This window comes from Oryx dammah, unplaced genomic scaffold, assembly GCF_014754425.2.
Source record: "Oryx dammah isolate SB20612 unplaced genomic scaffold, SCBI_Odam_1.1 HiC_scaffold_12, whole genome shotgun sequence".
NCBI classification, from domain to species: Eukaryota; Metazoa; Chordata; class Mammalia; order Artiodactyla; family Bovidae; genus Oryx; species Oryx dammah.
In genome coordinates this window covers 68,894,760-68,913,604 of record NW_024070196.1, presented here as the reverse complement: position 1 = coordinate 68,913,604, position 18,845 = coordinate 68,894,760, and the positions used below count along the sequence as shown (strand labels likewise).

The 18,845-nt window shown below is 40.8% G+C and overlaps 1 protein-coding gene across 20 annotated transcripts in view; it reads left to right on the top strand.

Annotated features, from left to right (window-relative positions):
* The first annotated feature begins 222 nt into the window (after window positions 1–222).
* Window positions 223–18,845, top strand: part of MORC2 (MORC family CW-type zinc finger 2) — a 42,930-nt gene continuing 24,307 nt past the window's right edge. For 14 of the 20 annotated variants that reach the window (XM_040251084.1, XM_040251091.1, XM_040251079.1 and 11 more), the window contains exons 1-4: window positions 1,338–1,492; window positions 8,140–8,193; window positions 10,270–10,304; window positions 18,572–18,640. In XM_040251084.1, the coding sequence (XP_040107018.1) occupies window positions 1,425–1,492; window positions 8,140–8,193; window positions 10,270–10,304; window positions 18,572–18,640 (226 nt within the window). In that variant the 5' untranslated portion in view covers window positions 1,338–1,424. Of the gene's footprint in view, window positions 990–1,337; window positions 1,493–8,139; window positions 8,194–10,269; window positions 10,305–18,571; window positions 18,641–18,845 lie in introns of those variants that run through there. The other 6 variants (XM_040251090.1, XM_040251092.1, XM_040251094.1 and 3 more) reach the window with 6 other exon arrangements.

Sequence of the window (18,845 nt, the reverse complement as noted above, 5' to 3'; positions counted from 1 at the left end):
GCTGCAGCTGCCGTCCCGGCTGCGTCGCTCGGCCCGCCCCCGGTACTGTTTCTTTAAATGGCGGAGAGGGTCAAGAAAGCAGGAAGAGAGGCGCGCGCAATCACGTGACAGGGGCGGGCCCGGCAACAAAATCCGGTCACGTGGAGACACGCTACCCACCAATCAGGAGGCGTCGCATCAGGGCGGGGGCGGGAGGAGCTGCGGCTCTGTGATTGGCGGAATGCGCCGCGGAGGCCTCGGGGACTTGGGGCGTCGGGGAGTGCGCGAGGCGGCCCGGGTTGTGTGCACTGGCGGAGACAAAGAGGTGGCGGTGGCGGCAGCGGCGGAGCAGCGTTAGACGCCGAATTTTGTAGTGCTGAGTCCTGTCACCATCTCATCTAGCGCGGCGCGAGGACGGCTGGTCTCGCGGCGGCGGCGGCGGACGCGGAGGTGGCGGCAGCACATGGTTCCAAGAGCGCCCTGCGGTTATTGGGTTCCAATTCCGTGGGGAGGGACAAAGGCAGCTGTGAGCGCCGGGCAACGCCCGGTCGGGTGGTGCTCTCGCCACTGCCCTCGATCCGGGCCTTGAAAACTGGTACTAACTTGTCTCTGTGAGAAGGAGACCACGGGACCGAGGCCCAGGGAGGGCCTGAGAGGCTGAGGCCACTGTCTGAGGGAAAGGGGGAGGGGCGCGGCCCGCCTGAGTTGATTGGGTGGGTCAATTCTCTGGCGACGTAGTGGGCCACTGTGAGGTAATTTGACTCACTACCCTGAGGAAATTGGGGCGCACAGCAAGCTAGGTTTGATCTGGCTTTGAAAACGGAAATCGGTCTTCAGCCCTTAGGAATTCTTTCAGTTGGTAGGTGGTGAAGCCGGAACTAACGCCATATGCACTTGAGCAACATCGTGATCGCCAGTCTGGGGCTTATTTAAGGATCCTGGGATCATTGATGGCGAAGACATGCGTGGCTATCCAGTTTTATGACTGAAGTGGCTAGACTTCCGGATTGGTAAGTTTCCGGATTGGTGCATTTCCTCACAGGAAATTTAGAGGAACAACAACAAAAAACTCGGAAGAACATGAAGATGGAGCAGTAATTAAATCGCCAACTCCAGTATCAGCTACTGTAGGACGAACCACATTCCACTCAGTGAATTATCGCAAATTCATGCTAATGTTCCTTAAGACTACAGATTTATGACGTAGTTTATTCCAAAGTATTACATCGTAGTCATTGAGAGGATAAAAAAATTTAAGGAAGAAATCAGTTTTTGTTTCAGACGTCTTTTCGAATATATTTTAGGTGGATAACCAGATAATTTTGTTAACTGAGGAGCGCAGATTTACCAACTCTTTACTGGAAGGAGTCCTGAAAAATCTATTCCATTGTAAGCTTGTATTTCCCAATTAGTGGTTAAAGAACTGGAGAGACATCACCGCACTCATGGCTTTCACGAATTACAGCAGTCTGAATCGAGCTCAGCTAACCTTTGAATATCTACACACAAATTCGTAAGTATTCTGTAGGTGCCTCTGAGGTCACTGATAACTCATTGCTCGATATTCATATGGAAGTCTTTCCCAGGAAGTCTCGCATTTTTACTTTTTGGGATGTGTCACTGGAGGAGTCTTGAGCTCTGTATGGAAGAACTGAGATCAGTGAAATGTTTGTTGCTAATCCAGAAGAATGTGATCTTCCTTTACTGGATCAAAATTTATTTGATAGAAGGCAAACTAATTCCTTGGAGTCTGTGTATTGAGTTTCATTCAAGTGTTTGATAGGAATCCAACAAGTACTCTTCTTGGATCGCCAAAAATTGGACTATTCTATTCGACTTCTTGTCTTTGGTGTCAACAGCCAATACAGTTGGGTAATAACAAGTCTTTTTTTTCCTAAGAAGGAAAAAAGAGAAAAGAATGAAGACGTTTAAATAACAACTTGTGAGAAGAAGTTATTTTTCCCCCTAGAAAACAGTTTGCTTTATTTTTCTGGGAAATTTGTCCTCATCCAATATAGTTTTTAATTTTAAGCAGGAAATCATAACTTGATTAAATCCATGATTTAAATAGCCTTTCCCCCAAAGTTTCACAAATCATTAAATAAATGCTGTGTCCATAGTTCTTTGAGTTTGTGAAGAGATTGCCATCACTCCATTGATCTGGACTATTTCAAGGTTAATCCTTACTCCCACTTTCTTGGAGTTGATGCAATGAGGGCATCCTTGTTTAGTCTTTTAGTACATTCATTTGGCATTTTTGAGATGAAGGTAAGTTTCTCATTTTAGTATTGGAGAAGTGGTGAGCAGCTTAATGGTCCAGAGATCAGAAGAACCACCTTCAGGATTGAGAATATAGACTCTAGTTTTCAAGTAATAGTACAGTAACTTTAGTTGTCAAGTAATAGTACAATAGTACAATAACTGTTTACAAAAAAGAACCACGTATTTGTGATAATGTCTGTAATTTTTTGTTTTGCTGTTTTAACTATGAAGGAAATAAAATTTTTCTGAGTAGTGAATTGCCAAATGAGAGCCTGGTTTTTAGGAAGGTTCTTACTGAACTAGAGTATTAGAGTAGGGATTGTAGAGGTCAGCTAGGTGTAGTTTCATGTTGCAGCCTGATGAATCTGAAATCCAACTAGATAAGGCCTCTGATCAAAAGTTGTATCCATCTTGCTCCTAGCATAGCCATGAGCAGAACCTTTAGTATCCTTGTTTGTATTTGATCTGCCACATTAAGAACAAGCAGTTGAAGGCCACTTAGATGTTCACAGGTTGTGTTTGATAAATTGAGTTCTGAGTTTTGGGGCCAAATTGGGAATGACAGACTCTGTGATGATCTTGGAAGACCATTGAAGGAGACTTGATTCTGGGTTCTTGTTTTAGTTTACCCAAAGATTGTATTTGATAATAAAATGATAGTGAAAAGTGAAAGTGTTAATGGTCTGTAGTCTACCAGGTTCTTCTGTCCATGCAATTCTCCAGGCAAGAATACTGGAGTGGGTAGTAGCCATTCCCTTTTCTGGGGATGTTCCTAACCCAGGGATGGAACCTGGGTCTCCTGCATTGCAGGCAGATTCTTTACCATCTCTGAGCCATACCATCTGAGCTACCAGGGACTGGGACTTCTGCCAGTCACGTTTAAATATGGTCACAAATCATCTTTTTAGCAATCCCACTAGAGTAAGGATTATTCCTGTTTTGCATTTGAGAGGACTGAAATTCAAAGATTATTACATGCCAGAGGTTACACAGCTTCAAGGCACCAAGGCACCGCTTCAAAGCGGTGAGATTTATCTGGCCACATAATTAGTGCTTTTAACCATTAGGCAACACCAGCTGTAGTCAGTTTTACCTTTAAAGGGTTGTTTCCTTGTATATATGCCAGAAGGTTTACTTTCCATTTTGAAAGTCTTCAATCTTAGATTGGGTTTCCCTTGTGGCTTAGCTGGTAATGAATCCGCCTTCAATTCGGGAAGACCTGGGTTTGATCCCTGGGTTGGGAAGATCCCCTGGAGAAGAGAAAGGCTACCCCCTCCCTACCACTCCAGTATTCTGGCTAGGAGATAAATTTTAGTTTATCTCAGTGAACCTCTTAAGTTGAGAATTCTGGGGTATTTCATTTCTGTTACTATTTTATGGTTTATTGAAAATAGAACAGAGCAAAGGGAAAGAGTTGAACTTCAGTTAAGTCTCTTGTTTGAAATTGGAGAATTTTCTGGGAATTTGACTTACTGTGTTGAACTGGAACCACTTGCTTGCATAAATGTTTTTGAGAGTTGGATGTATCATTTTGGAGGCGCTGGAATTTATTATCTGAATCAGACCTTAGAAGTTGTTTACTTTTGAATGTATCCAGTTCTACCAGAAGAAAATATGAAGCCCAGAACACCTAGATAAGTTTTTGGTTTGTAACCAGTTTCAAGACCTTTATTGTGACCTGACTGGAAGTTCATTTCTAGAGGAAACAAATTTTAAAATTTTCAGAAAATGTGACTTGTTAATGGTAATGATGGTAGATGTGTCCACTGGGTTGAGTGGTATGGTGTTAACCTTCAGAGAAGGGAGAGTTTTCCTTCTCCCTTTTTATAATTAAAAAAACACAAGACCATTTTAGGGTGTCTGATACCTATAAATTGCCGTGGTGTATATTGTGAAAGAAATGACTCCTTAGCACCCATTTAGCAGAATCCAGGATAGAAGGGTAGAAATCAGTGTGATGCAGTAAAAACAGCATGGGCTCGGGAGCCAGCCAGGCTTCTGTCTGCTTCCTGGCTGTGCTCTTGGGTAGGTCTACTTATCTGAGACTCAGTTTCATCATTTACAAAACAGGACTAATCTGACAATGTTTATGAGGATTGTATACAATAATGCTTATAAGATAATTAGATTGCACATAGTTCATAGTAAATATCAAATAGATAGTGACAGTTACTTGTTCTAGTTATAATACTAGGTCACATAAACCAAAAGTTGGTCAGTGTGATAGCAACTTGATGTTTGCTAGGCAGATTAATTTTTAATAAATTCTGGAGCATCTGTTGAAGATAATAAACACCTGCTTGGAATTGTTTTGGTATTGTTCTACATTAACTTGATTATTATATCAGCATTAGGATTTGAGGCAGGTCTGGGAAATTCTAACATGGAAGTCTTAGGTGAATTTCTTTTAACTGCAAATTGGTGATACGAGATGATTGAAATTAGGATTTTTGAATAAAAATAGCTTATGCTTTTACTGCTGTTTGGTGTGGTGGGTTTTGTGACTGCTGCTGAAAAGTCCATGAGCAGTCTAGGTACCAGATTCAAGATGGAGTAATAGTGGTACCTTCTTCCTTTGGCAGAAGGTACATATCTTAAGTCATTCTGTTTGCAGTATTGCTAAGTGGTTGGATAGAGCAGGGTGCTTATGTATAAGATGCCTGCTGTGTATGTCTGCTGTCGGCATATTTAAAAGCTTATTGTCTCGGCCATTTGATATCTTAGAGTTGTTTTATTGATATGGGAAGTGAAGGTAGAGGAAGCTTTCAACTTTACATTTCTTGTGATTTATAGTCCTGTTGAAATATGGGTTCACACTAAATATATTAAAGCCTTTGAATGTAAAATGGTTGCCCTGGAATTTTTCAGCTTTATTTTCTAGCAGGCAATTAACTGTGGACTGCATATCTAAGAACTCAGTAGAACCTATTACTGTGTGATGGGGTTATAAATATTCTATTGCTTTAAATTCAGACTGAATATAAATAGACCGTTTTCCTTACATAATGAGTAGATTTACACTTGAATTTGTCATTGGAAATGCTGAGATGCAAAGCTATTTTGATTGTGGCACAATTGGTATAAAAGCAACAATCAGTTGAGAGTGAGAGTTCGTTAAAAATCTTTGTCTTTTTCCAGATGGTTGATCTTTCTTGGATTACATGTAAAGAATCTTTAGGTCTGTGAAGAAAAGGATTTCTTTTGATCCTTATATAAATAACTCTAAACTGCTCGCTAGCAATGAGTGCATCTCTTTGAATATTATTTGAAAAAAAGGGAAGATCTTTTATAGTTATTTTTTTTTTGTTATGATTTGAGTGATATTTTGAACTTTAGCACTTATTAGTAGGATCAGTTGGAGGTTTGGAGAAGATTCTGTCTCTGACCTTAGCAGCAGTTGTCGCAAAAGGCCCCTTTTATGATGTCTCAGTGTCCATCATAAAAGCACCCCTTAGCTACACTTAAGACTCTTTCCTGGTGGTTCAGACGGTAAAGCGTCTGTCTACAATGTGAGAGACCTGGGTTGGGAAGATTCCCTGGGTTGGGAAGATTCCCTGGAGAAGGAAATGGCAACCCACTCCAGTCCTCTTGCCTTGAAAACCCCATGGACGGAGGAGCTTGGTGCAGGCTATTGTCCATGGGGTCACAAAGAGTCGGGCACGACTGAGCGACTTCACTTCACTTCACTTAGCTACATTTAAAGATACATTAACTTACCTGAAATCCATTTTGTGGAACAGCATTGATACTGTGTGGAACAACAAAGACATTTGGAATGTTTTTAGATTCTAAATATACAAAGCAGTTTTCTAATTGTGTAGAAAACAGTGAAAACTTAGCCAGAAGTGCTTTGTCCTTTCCTTTTTGAGATCTTACTGGATTCTGAATGCCTTTAATTTTCATGTGAAGTGACAAAAAATAGGTTTTGTGAGAAGCCATCGCTATATCTGTGTTTTTTTTTTTTTTCTTTTCCTGGATGGCAGAGGGATCAGAATTAGTTTTCCAGATTATTCATATTCACCAGTGTCACTACCATAGGCCAGATACTTCATTCTTCCTTTATTTCTACACACAAATTGTAGTCTCAGATTGTATTCTTGTGTCCCCCACCCCTACCCTAGGAGCTTATTTCTGAGATTGCTTGAATTCAAGGAAATGAGAAGTATTGCAGTGGAATTTGTTATTTTACATTTTAACCTTCAGAAATGTTTTAAATGTATAGAAAACTAATTCACTTCATAAGTTACTTAGTCACTACAAAGACAGGAAAATGATTGGTTGAAAGCTTTAGAGCAAATACTAGTTTTTACTTTTAACTTGTATTACTTTGAGCAAATCAGTTTATTTAATCTTCCAGCTCATTTCTCCCAATTTAATACATGGAGTAATATGCAGAAAATTTTTTGTTTCTTCAGTAGATAATTTGAAGAATTTAGGGTGATAATTTTTGAGACAAAATTTTTTGAATAATTAAATATATGGATGTCTTATGCAGGTTTTTTTCCTTGCTAAAATTTTTTTATTTCATGTAAAATAAGAATTAGATTTAGAGGAATTTGAGGTCTTTTCAGGGAAATTGGAGATTAAATTTCTACTTTTTGTTAAAGCATGGTTCTTCATTTGGATCAGCAACAGATATATTCACTGTTCTCATGGGAAAAAGTTCTTCCTAAAATTCCAAGGACCAGTAGTTTTAATTTAAAAAATTGCATTTATAAAAATTTGAAGATTTATTTGAGGAAAAAACTGTTCCTGGACAGTTGAGTTTTGGATATTTATTTTATAAACAAGTGTTTTACAATTTGTTTTGAACAATACAGTAAGTACTCACAAATCCTAGATGCTGGCTATTTAATATTGGTATATTCTGAATATATATAGAAATTTTCACTTTATTGACTGAAACTTTGTATACAAAAAAATTAACTGGAATAATATTTTTTTTTACATTATGATAGTAATATATTATGTGGATTAATGCTTACAAAAGTAAGAGTTTCATTATTTCCCTGGCAGTCCAGTGGTTAAGACTGTTCTTCCATTGAAGAGGGCACGGGTTTGATCCATTGTCAGGGAACTAAGATCCATATGTTTGCACCACAGGGCCAGAAAAAAAAATTTTCTAGGTGGTTCTAGGTTAATGCATCTAGTTTTATATCTAATGAGGACTATTATGGGAAATAGCACAAATTAAAGGTGTAAATAGAGGAAAACATGCATAAATACCATCTTTATTGTGCTGTGAATATGGTAATTGTGAATTTATCCTACCTAAATTTTGAGCAGCCTCCTAGAGGAGAAGATGACCATTGGCTATCCTTCTGGAAGGGACTGACTTGAGCAAGGACTCTAGGAGACCACACCAAACCTTTTTCTTCCTAGGAAGGGGTTGTTCAAGAGTACTATGGATTCCTTTATGTGGAGAAAGTTTTGGTTTTGGGCAAAATCAGGGAGCATCAAAAACTGGATTATTTTCTCCTTTCTCCCCACCTTCAAGTGGAGCATTTTTGCATATAAATTGCACAAGACTGAATGGTTTTTCACCAGTAAATCATAAAAGGTATTGGTAAAGCTAAATGGTAATGATTTCTCCATTGAGTGTTCTTAGAGATACACAGAAACTGACAGCCGGTAAAGGCAATGATAAATAAAATATAGATATTTTTCCAGGTAGAATATGAATAGTGAAAAACATTGCTTTAGCAGTAGTACATCTGAGCTCTAGAAAGACTTGAATTGTGGAGAAGTTTAAAACTTGAATAGTGTAAATTGATACAAGTAGCAATTTTAGTTTTTTCTCCAAAAAACCTTTTAAATATTTTATAACCTTGACATTTTATTAGGAACTATAGCTTACTTCATAATTCTTTTGCTGATTCTTAATATTTATCATTTCAGAACCACTCATGAATTCTTGTTTGGTGCTCTTGCTGAACTAGTTGATAATGCAAGGTATGTAGTCTTCAGGTGCGCAGTCTGTTCTTGAAAACTTTTTGTGTTTTTGTGATCTCTGAAGACTTGGGAGGAAGGCAGTTCTTTTGTATATGTGACTCACTCCTAGGAGGTATCTTACCCAAAAAAGCACTTTAAATAGCACATTGGTTGATAATCCATTCATTTCTATGTTGCAGACTAAGAATAATGAACTTACAACCTCCAAAGCTACCTTCCCTGTGTATTAGAACAAGATGATTGTTGTGAAACACAGGGAATTAAGATAAAAACTTAGGTTTCTAATTACTAGGACAAACTGTGTTTTAATTTGTGCTACCAGGACAGTAAACCATCTAATGTCTTTAAAATTATTTCAGAGTTCTGTGTCTTCCCAAAATGTCCAGTCAGCCCTCTGTATCTGCAGGTTCTGCATCTGTGGATTCAAGGAACCACTGATCGAAAGTATTGGAAAAGTTCCAGAAGGTTCCAAAGGCAAAACTTGAGTTTGCTGCTTGCTTGCAACTAATTACATAGCATTTACATAGTGTTAGTTATCATAAGTAACATAGAGATGATTTGGAGTAAACAGGAGGATGTGCATAGATTATATGTAAGTACTACACAATTTTATAGAAGGCAGTTGAGCATCTGCAGATATTGTGGTCCTTGGTGGTCTTAAAACAAGTCCCCTGTGGATACTAAGGAGTGAGGGTATTTTGTTGTCAGATGAGACTAGTTGATCAGAGCATCTTCCATTGTTAACAACTGTGCTTGGAAGAAATCCTTCTTCAGCACAGTGTTATACTGAGCTCTTAGTGATATAAGCCTCTAAATGTTACTGTGCAAGACTGAGAAGAAGTTTGGATTGGTTCAGGGATAGTGAAGTCCCTAATCAAAAACCTGCCTGTAATTATATCACAGATTTCTGAATGCAAACGTAAAATTCAGACATGGTGTTTATTGACCAATATGACTAATGAGGAAGAAGATAAGAGTTGACAAAAGTACTTTCTAAACAGATCTCCAGTTAATGACATACTGGTAATTATGTCTACCTATGTCTATACTGTAGATCTATACTGTTATACTTTTTTTGTTATTATTTACTAGTTAACAACTTGTTTAACCTGAAAAGTCCCATTTTCAGTGTTTTTCAATTGTTTCAATCCTGGTTGACTCATAATTTTTATATTTAAAAATGTTGTAGCTTGATGGAACTGTGTTTGAATTTGTCACTTGTTTAGTGATACTACAGTGGGTTTTGACAGGCTGCTTTTTTATATATTATATGGTGAACTGGAGATTGCCTGGGAGTGTATGTTCCTGCTCATACACATACTTTGCCAATCTCTTGTATTTTTGAAATGTTTTTTTATGTTTTTGGGAATAAGTACCTGTAGAGTTGTATGGATTTGAGTGGATTTTGCATTTACAAGCAGTGAAACTCAGTGCCTCATTTTCTTTGCCTGCAGTTGGCAGAATTGGGCTAGATGACTTTCAAGCCTTTACGGAAGACTTCACTGATGACTGAGCCTTTATTTCAGCTGATGACTGGAGCCTAATGGGGTGCCCCAAACTTCCTTTCAGGTTTAGGGAGGATAAAATTATGGGCTCATGAGTCAGTGTACTGACTGTAGTGTGTATACTGTAAGACCTGATTTTCTTAGGCTTTGTGGCAGAGTATTGTTTTCCTTTTTTTCTCAAATCTTGGTGAGAAAGAACAGTGGATGAGATATTGGAACATTGTTTATGATCGCAGTCAAACGAGTGATTGGAGTCATTTAGTGTGTAAAGGAGTGTTCTTATTTATCCTCTAGCTGTTTTCACTGTGAAATTTTTATTTAAAAAATTGTATTCAGATCCTGTGTATCTTGTGGTGGTTTTAAATAATTTGAAGCTCCAGAGGTATTTCACAGACATACAAGGAAAAGTGTGTTACCAAATGTAAAAGTGTATCTTTAATGTATATAGAATTTCTTTTATGATTTCCTGAAAATAGATTCAAAATAGTATGTATCCCACTCAATACTGTGCGTCTTGATGGTTATACTTCATATTCTCATTTGAATATTGATTTGTTTCCCAACTTTGCAGAGATGCTGATGCCACGAGAATTGATATTTATGCAGGTAAGACAGATACTAGTCTTCCTCCTCATGCCCAGTTCCCAGAAGAATTTACTGTTGTGCCTAAAAATAAATGAGTGGGAGATAACTGGTTTCTGGAGTCTGGGTAGACAACCTGATTACTCCAGGTATTAGGCAGAGCAGGGTAGCCCTGATGAGGTGTGAAATAGAAATCAAGAATATTGGTATTAAGGGAACTACTACGAGGTGCCCAGATCTATCAGTCAGTTCAGTTCAGTCGCTCAGACATGTCTGACTCTTTGCAACCCCATGGACTGCAGCACACCAGGCCTCCCTTTCCATCACTAACTCCTGGAGTTTACTCAAACTCATGTCCATTGAGTTGGTGATGACATCCAGCCATCTTATGCTTTGTCACTCCCTTCTCCTCCCACCTTCAATCTTTCCCAGCATCAGGGTCTTTTCAAATGAGTCAGCTCTTCACATCAGATGGCCAAAGTATTGGAGTTTCAGCTTTGTCATCAGTCCTTCCAATGAATATTCAGGACTGATTTCCTTTAGGATGGACTGGTTGGATCTCCTTGCTGTCAAAGGGACTCTCAAGAGTCTTCTCCAACACCAAAGCTCAAAAGCATCAGTTCTTCGATGCTCAGCTTCCTTTATAGTCCAGCTCTCACATCCATACATGACTACTGGAAAAACCATAGTTTTGACTAGATGGACCTTTGTTGGTAAAGTAATGTCTCTGCTTTATGCTGTCTAGGTTGGTCATAACTTTTCTTCTAAGGAATAAGCGTCTTTTAATTTCACGGCTGCAGTCACCCATCTGCAGTGATTTTGGAGCCCCCCAAAATAAAGTCTCTCACTGTTTCCACTCTTTCCCCATCTATTTGCCATGAAGTGATGGGACTGGATGCCATCCATGATCTTAGTTTTCTGAATGTTGAGTTTTAAGCCAACTTTTTCACTCTTTCACTTTTATCAAGAGGCTCTTTAGTTCTTCTTCACTTTCTGCCATAAGTGTGGTGTCATCTGCATATCTGAGGTTGTTGATATTTCTCCCAGCAATCTTGATTCCAGCTTATGCTTCACCGAGTCCAGCATTTCTCATGATGTACTCTGCATATAAGGTAAATAAGCAGGGTAACAGTATACAGCCTTGACCTACTCCTTTTCTGATTTGGAACCAGTCTGTTGTTCCATGTCCAATTCTAACTTATTTCTTGACCTGCATACAGATTTCTCAGGAGGCAGGTCAGGTGGTCTGGTATTCCCATCTCTTGTAGAATTTTCCACAGTTTGTTGTGATCCACACAGTCGAAGACTTTGGCATAGTCAATAAAGCAGATATTTTTCTGGAACTCTCTTGCTTTTTCTATGATCCAGATATTGGCAATTTGATCTCTGGTTCTTCTGCCTTTTCTAAATCCAGCTTGAACATCTGGAAGTTCACGGTTCATGCACTGTTGAAGCCTGGCTTGGAGAGTTTTAAGCTTTACTTTGCTAGTGTGTGAGAAGAGTACAGTTGTGCAGTAGTTTGAGCATTCTTTGGCATTGCCTTTCTTTGCGATTGGAATGAAAACTGACCTTTTCCAGTCCTGTGGCCACTGCTGAGTTTTCCAGATTTGCTGTCATATTGAGTGCAGCACTTTCACAGCATCATCTTTCAGGATTTCAGAATTCCATCACCTCCACTTGCTTTGTTCGTAGTGATGCTTCCTAAGGCCCTCTTGGCTTCACATTCTAGGATGTCTGGCTCTAGGTGAGTGATCACACCATTGTGGTTATCTGGGTCTTGAAGATCTTTTTTGTATAGTTTTTCTGTGTATTCTTGCCACCTCTTCTTAATATCTTCTGCTTCTGTTAGGTCCATACCATTTCTGTCCTTTATTGTGCCCATCTTTGCATGAAATGTTCCCTTGGTATCTCTAATTTTCTTGAAGAGTTCTCTATTTCTTTGCATGGATCACTGAGGAAGGCTTTCTTATCTCTCTTCGCTATTCTTTGGAACTCTGCATTCAAATGGGTAGATCTTTCCTTTTCTCCTTTGCCTTTCGCTTCTCTTCTTTTCACAGCTATTTGTAAGGCCTCCTCAGACAGCCGTTTTGCCTTTTTGCATTTCTGTTTCTTGGGGATGGGCTTGATCCCTGCCTTGTGTACAATGTCACGAACCTCCACCCATAGTTGAGGCACTCTGTCTATCAGATCTAATCCCTTGAGTCTATTTCTCACTGTATAATTGTAAGGGATTTGATTTAGGTCATACATGAGTGGCCTAGTGGTTTTCCCTACTTTCTTCAATTTAAGTCTGAATTTGGCAATAAGGAGTTCATGACCTGAACCATAGTCAGCTCCTCGTCTTGTTTTTGCTGACTGTATAGAGCTTTTCCAGATCTATGTATCTATTTAAAGAAAGCCAGTAGGAGATTACTTGGGTTGATGTGGAGTGAAATGAGCAAGTACCAGTGATTTTCTTGATTGGAGTTAGCAGGTGGCCAGGGGTTGCGGAGTTGGTGGTTTCTGCAGCCAAAGAAAGATCTTGTTGAAGGCCATCTTAGCCCTCTGCAATCTTGGTGAGGACAAATCCCAACTTGAAGAGCTGCTGGTGTCAATTGTACAAAACAGTTGTGTAACTGGATTGGCACTGAGGTTTGCAGAGATGTTCTCAGCAGAGGAGTCAAGTAGGAAATAGGGCTGCTTTGCTTAGAATTTAAAAATACTGACAACGTCTATTATTTTTGCCTGATTGGCTCTGCTCTTTGGCAGTAAGGTCCTTTCTTTGTCATGGAGAGTGTACAGCAGTGACAGAAATCTTAGTCATTGTCATTGCCCTACCCCCCTTTTAATAAACAGCTTGCTTTCTGCCTGTTCAGTTTGTACCAGCACATTTTTTCTCATTTGAGTGCTAGAAATTTGGAAGTGGAACAGAGAAAGATGGCTTTTAAATCCAATTTGGCTGGCATTCGCCTCACTTTTGAAAAACTTGAGTTTTTATGGGAATATATGGTTATCATATAATCCCTCTTTCACTTTACTGACCCATTTTGATCAATGGGAATAAGCCCTCAATAGAAAGTAATTCTTAGAACTTCCAGGGTTATATAATTGTAAAGAATATTCCCAGATACGATTTCCTTCTGCCTGATACACTTTGGAGCAAAGAAAATACTTAGAACAGTTAAAAATCAGCTATCCTGCTTAAGGTCTAAAAACCTCTATTCAAAAGGCTCTGCCAAGTGGTGAAAATAAGACTTCTTTTCTTTTTAGAAGAGAATAACAGGAGAATGGGTCATAGCATAAGAAAGTTAGAAGATGGTTTTTAATAACCCTTAGGCCAGATGGAGGTATCATTCCTGCACCACAGCAGGTCTTCCACCCCAGAGTGCTTCAGTGAGGAGCAGGAACTACCACCTCTGGAAGAAGTTGAAGCTATTTAAATCATCGCACAGATGGCACAGCAGAGACTAGGCCTCCACTGCAAGTGATGTGGAAGGGAAAAAATCATCCTATTTTGGAAGAATCCCTGACCAGGGATTGAACCTCGGGTCACAGCGTGAGAGCGAGGAATCCTAGCCACTGCATAGCTAGGGAATTCATGGAAAAAGCTTTTTAAAAGAGATCATCTCTGCTCCTGTTTACCGCCTTTCACCTTTCAGTTCAGTCTTCAAGTCGTTTACCACCTTCGGTGGGTGGATTTCAGCAAAGAAATGCAGTGCTTTCACTTGGAATGCAACAGAGCAGTTGGATTTCAATTTAAATGAAAATGACCCAGTGTACTTTTGTTGTGTGCTCAGTGTTAACTGTTGTGCTTTGGGAGGAGTCCAGAGAGGATGAGGTGGGGCCTTTGCTAAATTGCCAGTAGAGAATTCAGTTGTTAATGGGAGACAGTTAGCACTCCACAGATGATTAGGGAACAATCACTTGATCTTGAGGGAACTGTCAAGGTGGTTAAGGATTAAGTGGTATGATAAGCACTAAGCACTCTAGTGTTTTAGGAAAAGACTTAATTTACTCCAAGTACCTTAAGATTGGGAATCTTGACTGAGGTGCCCCCAACTTCACACTCTTATACCTCAGTGTTATATTAACACATTCAATAGAAATAAAAGCTACCTCATTTTACAAATAGGATAATAGAATTTGTTGTTGTTTAGTTGCTCAGTTGTGTCTGACTCTCTGTGACCCCCTGGACTGCAGCAGGCCAGGCCTCCCTGTCCATCACCAACTCCCAGAGCTTGCTCAAACTCATGTGCATCGAGTTGCTGATGCCATCCCATCATCTCATCCTCTGTCATCCCCTTCTCCTCTTGCCTTCAATCTTTCCTAGCATCAGGGTCTTTTCTAAGGAGTCAGTTCTTCGCATCAAGTGACCAAAGTATTGGAGCTTCAGTTTCAGCATCCAGTCCTTCCAATGAATATTCAGGACTGATTTCCTGTAGGATTGACTGGTTTGATCTCCTTGCAGTCCAGGGGACTCTCAAGAGTCTTCTCCAACACGACAGTTCAAAAGCATCAGTTGTTTGGCACTCAGCCTTCTTTATGGTCCAACTCTCACATTGACTTCTGGAAAAACCATAGCTTTCACTCTACGGACCTATGTCACTAAAGTAATGTCTCTGCTTTTTAATATGCTTTTTATGTTTGTCATAGTTTTACAAAGAGCAAGTGTCTTTTAATTTGATGGCTGTAGTCACCATCTGCAGTGATTTTGGAGCCCAAGAAAATAAAGTCTGTCACTGTTTCCATTGTTTCTCCATCTATTTGCCATGAAGTGACAGGAGTGCATGCCATGATCTTCGTTTTGTTTTTTTTTTAATGCTGAGTTTTAAGCCAGCTTTTTCACTCTGTTCTTTCACGTTCATCAAGAGGCTCTTTAGTCCATAAAGGACAGAAACTGTATGGAGGATAATAGAATTAAAATATACTATGAAGTTTTTGTTGTTAAAATATCAGGGAAAGTATTTTCCTGTCTCCCTTTCTGAAAGTAGCTTGATCCTGAACTTAGAAATCTTCCCAAACATCAAATGTAGTTTGAATTTGCCACAAATTCACATTATAGCTTAAAGAAGGGTGAGAAAGAAACCAGACTCTGGTACCCAATGCATTCCTGTTAGATGGGGCCAGACTAGAACATGCCTGTCAGACTGTTTTTATTGACTTTCTGGACTTCCTTTGATAGGGACTGCTATGCCTCAAAGAAAGATTCCTTTTGTGATGCCAGGTCAGTGGTTAGTAAATGGAAACTTAAGAGCAAATGCAGCTGCAATGAATACTGTTCAAACAGATTGCAGAGTATGATGAAGAACTTCACGGTCGTTCTGTTATAGCCTCTGCTGAGGACAGCATTATCTTGTCACCTCTGACGGTTGACTTAAAGCTGCATTTTACATCTCCTCCAGCTTCTTCTTCCTGTTCTCCCCAGTGGGAGCTGGAGGGAGGAATGTTGAAGTAATTGGGAGAAGCCAGACTTGGTCATATAGGGGAAGCTTAGATGGGCAGCCTCCCACACGGTTCTGTGATTGTCCTAAGCTGCCCCCAGGACCTGAGGCACAACTGCACAGAAGGCAGTTTGGCTCTGTCATCCTCCAGGATGTATGCTGAGAGGGGGGCACAGACAATCCCCAGCTGCCCAGACCCTCTCCTCTGTCCAGAACTCCCACCAGCTTCATAAAATCCTTTCCTCGAGGCTTCAGATGTCATTCAGTTGATGGATTAAAGTGAGTAGATGGTGTGAGGAATGCATGTCCTAACTGCTGGAATGTCTGGGAGTTTTGTTGCAGGCAGGGGCGCCTCTAGTTCTTTCTAACTCTAGCTCTGCTTTACAAAGAGTGGTCCAGTAGTGGACAGTATTGGCATCGCCTGGGAGAAGTTTAGAAATGCAGGTGGAGACGTCAGACCCTCCAGGGTGGAGCCCAGAATTTGTTGTAACAAGCTCTTCAGGTGATTCTTAAATGCACACTGCTTTTGCTCGAGCTAACACTCTTCTCTGTCTTCTTCTGCTTAAACCCTCCTCCTTAACCATGTGCTGCAAGGGATAGTGTCCACTGGACTGGAGGCTCCCTGAAGGCAGTGGTCCTAGTGGCACTGTTCTTGGCTATTATCTTCATTACAGGGCCAAGCACATCAAATAAATGAGTGATTGTGAAGCATCGTGAAGGTGCCATGCTGCCTGCTTTTTTTTTTTTTTTTTTACGAAGCTGAAGGAGTTACTGCTATGTCAGCTAGTCTGTCTTGGCTGCACATGACCGTGGACCTGAACACTGCTAGACGCTTACAGGCTGTGGGTCGTTTATATGGCCAGGAGGACCCTCCATAGATGTGTGTCTTAAATGGTATGAAAAAGATTTAAAATGAAGTCTTTGAGCAAGAAAGGGATCTCAGACCCAGTGTTAAGAGATGACTGTGTGTTAAAACAGCCTGTGAGTCCTATTCTACCAAACGCAAGGGCCTGGAAGCAACTTCCTAGGTGTGTTCAAGAAATACCAGTAATCCTTGGAGATTTTTCAGATGCACTTGGCTTGAACCACTTTCTAGCTCCCAAAGCAGAGTCTTCATGTGCATCTTAGGCTAAATCATCCAGCAAGTGGCTCTTGGCTACATTTAGAACACTTCCTGTACCGTGCTCTGTCCCTGACCCAGTTGAGTCTCCATCTGACACTTTGCTTCCTCCAGAAGAAAACTTTGAAGTTTTTGTCCCTTTTCTGCACTTGCTTCTGCTTTCTAGATCTCATTTGGATTCTCCAGACTGATAAAAGGCTCTGCCACAAGGAGAAATTTTCTTATCTACCAATCAGGCTTCCAGAAAGGTCCTTATGCTTGAACTATCAAGAAGCATTTGTTAATATTTTAGCAAAGTTCAGCCATGAAATTAAAAGATGCTTGCTCCTTGGAAGAAAAGCTATGACCAACCTAGACAGCATGTTAAAAAGCAGAGACATTACTTTGCCAACAAATTCAAAGCTAGTCTAGTCAGAGCTATGCTTTCTCCAGCAGTCATGTATACATGTGAGAGCTGGACTATAAAGAAAGCTGAGCGCCGAAGAATTGATGCTTTAGAACTGTGGTGTTGGAGAAGACTCTTGAGACTCCCTTGGACTGCAAGATCAAACCAGTCAATCCTAAAGGAAATCAGTCCTAAATATTCATTGAAAGGACTGATGCTGAAGCTGAAGCTCCAATATTTGGCCACCTGAAGTGAAGAACTGACTCATTTGAAAAGACCCTGCTGCTGGGAAAGATTGAAGGCGGGAGGAGAAGGGGATGACAGGAGATAGTTGGATGGCATCACTGACTTGATGGACATGAGTTTGAGTAAGCTCCTGGAGTCGGTGATGGACAGGGAAGCCTGGCATGCTGCAGTCCATGGGGTTACAAAGAGTTGGACACGACTAAGCGACTGAACTGAACTGGAAGTTCAGCTTCCTGAATAGCAAGTGATACTTGAAAATCTCTGTGGCTTATTGTACTTTTGAAATAGCATTTTAAATTACATTAACCCATTTAAGAGGCAATTATAATTTACTTGAATCTTTAGCCTGAGGGGAGGACAGAGAGCATTTTAGACTGAGATTCCCTTGCTTAGGTAGTCGTATAAAGTTGGCAAACTGTAGCTTGGTGGAGACAGAAATGTCCTCGGTTAGGAACTAGACTCCAAAGCCAGTTTGGACTTATCCCTGTAGCACTAGAAACTGGCCTTCCTCCTTTTAGCGCACATGGTCTCCTGATTCCAAGACCTGTGCTTTTCCTCCTTTGCCCATGTCAACCTCATCACTGGAGGCGACGGGCACCTTGGAAACTCTTGTTTAGCAGCCCTTTCCCTATTTAGGAGACTTTTCTATGGCGTTCGTGGTGTACTTGGACCCGGACCACTCTGAGGGACCACTTGCTGCTATAGCTACGGCCGCTGCGGGGGGGTTCTTTTTTCCCTCCGATTGGTGGCCTTAGTCTGTGGGGTTTCCTTCCCGTCAGCCGGGACGCCTGGCCGCAGCTGCGCCGTATCTCACTGACCAGTGACTGCCCCTCCTCCCAGGCCCTTCGAGCAGGTGCAGAGGGAAACCAGGCGGCTCTCACTGCATGCCGTGTGGTCTTGCTCCTGGGGTGGGGGGTCTTGGGTTGAATGAGGCTCAGACCTTTGATGTTTGAGAGCCTGAGAAAGAAAAGCAAACTCTCCCGTTTCCCTCTCCCCTGCTGGCATTGCTAGAAGAAGACCTTTTTGGACCTAGCTCCACAGTGATCCACCTTCCAATCATACCCAAGTTGCTCCCCTCTGGTGGGTAACCGCCTAGTAATGGCAGCTCCTTCTTTTACAGAAAGGCGAGAGGACCTTCGAGGAGGATTTATGCTTTGTTTTTTGGATGATGGAGCGGGAATGGATCCAAGTAAGTGATGGGCTGATTGCTTCTTTTGGGGAGGATGTAACTAAGCGTTTTTATAAAATGCTTATTGTGTTAATTTGTTTTTCTGTTGCCTCACTCTTGTGACTAGAAGGGCGAGGGCAGTCTCTTGCAACATCTCAGGCTTAATTCCACTCACGGATTTGCCAGGTCTTGTCCTAATGTGGGAGATAGGATCTGAATGGCAGCC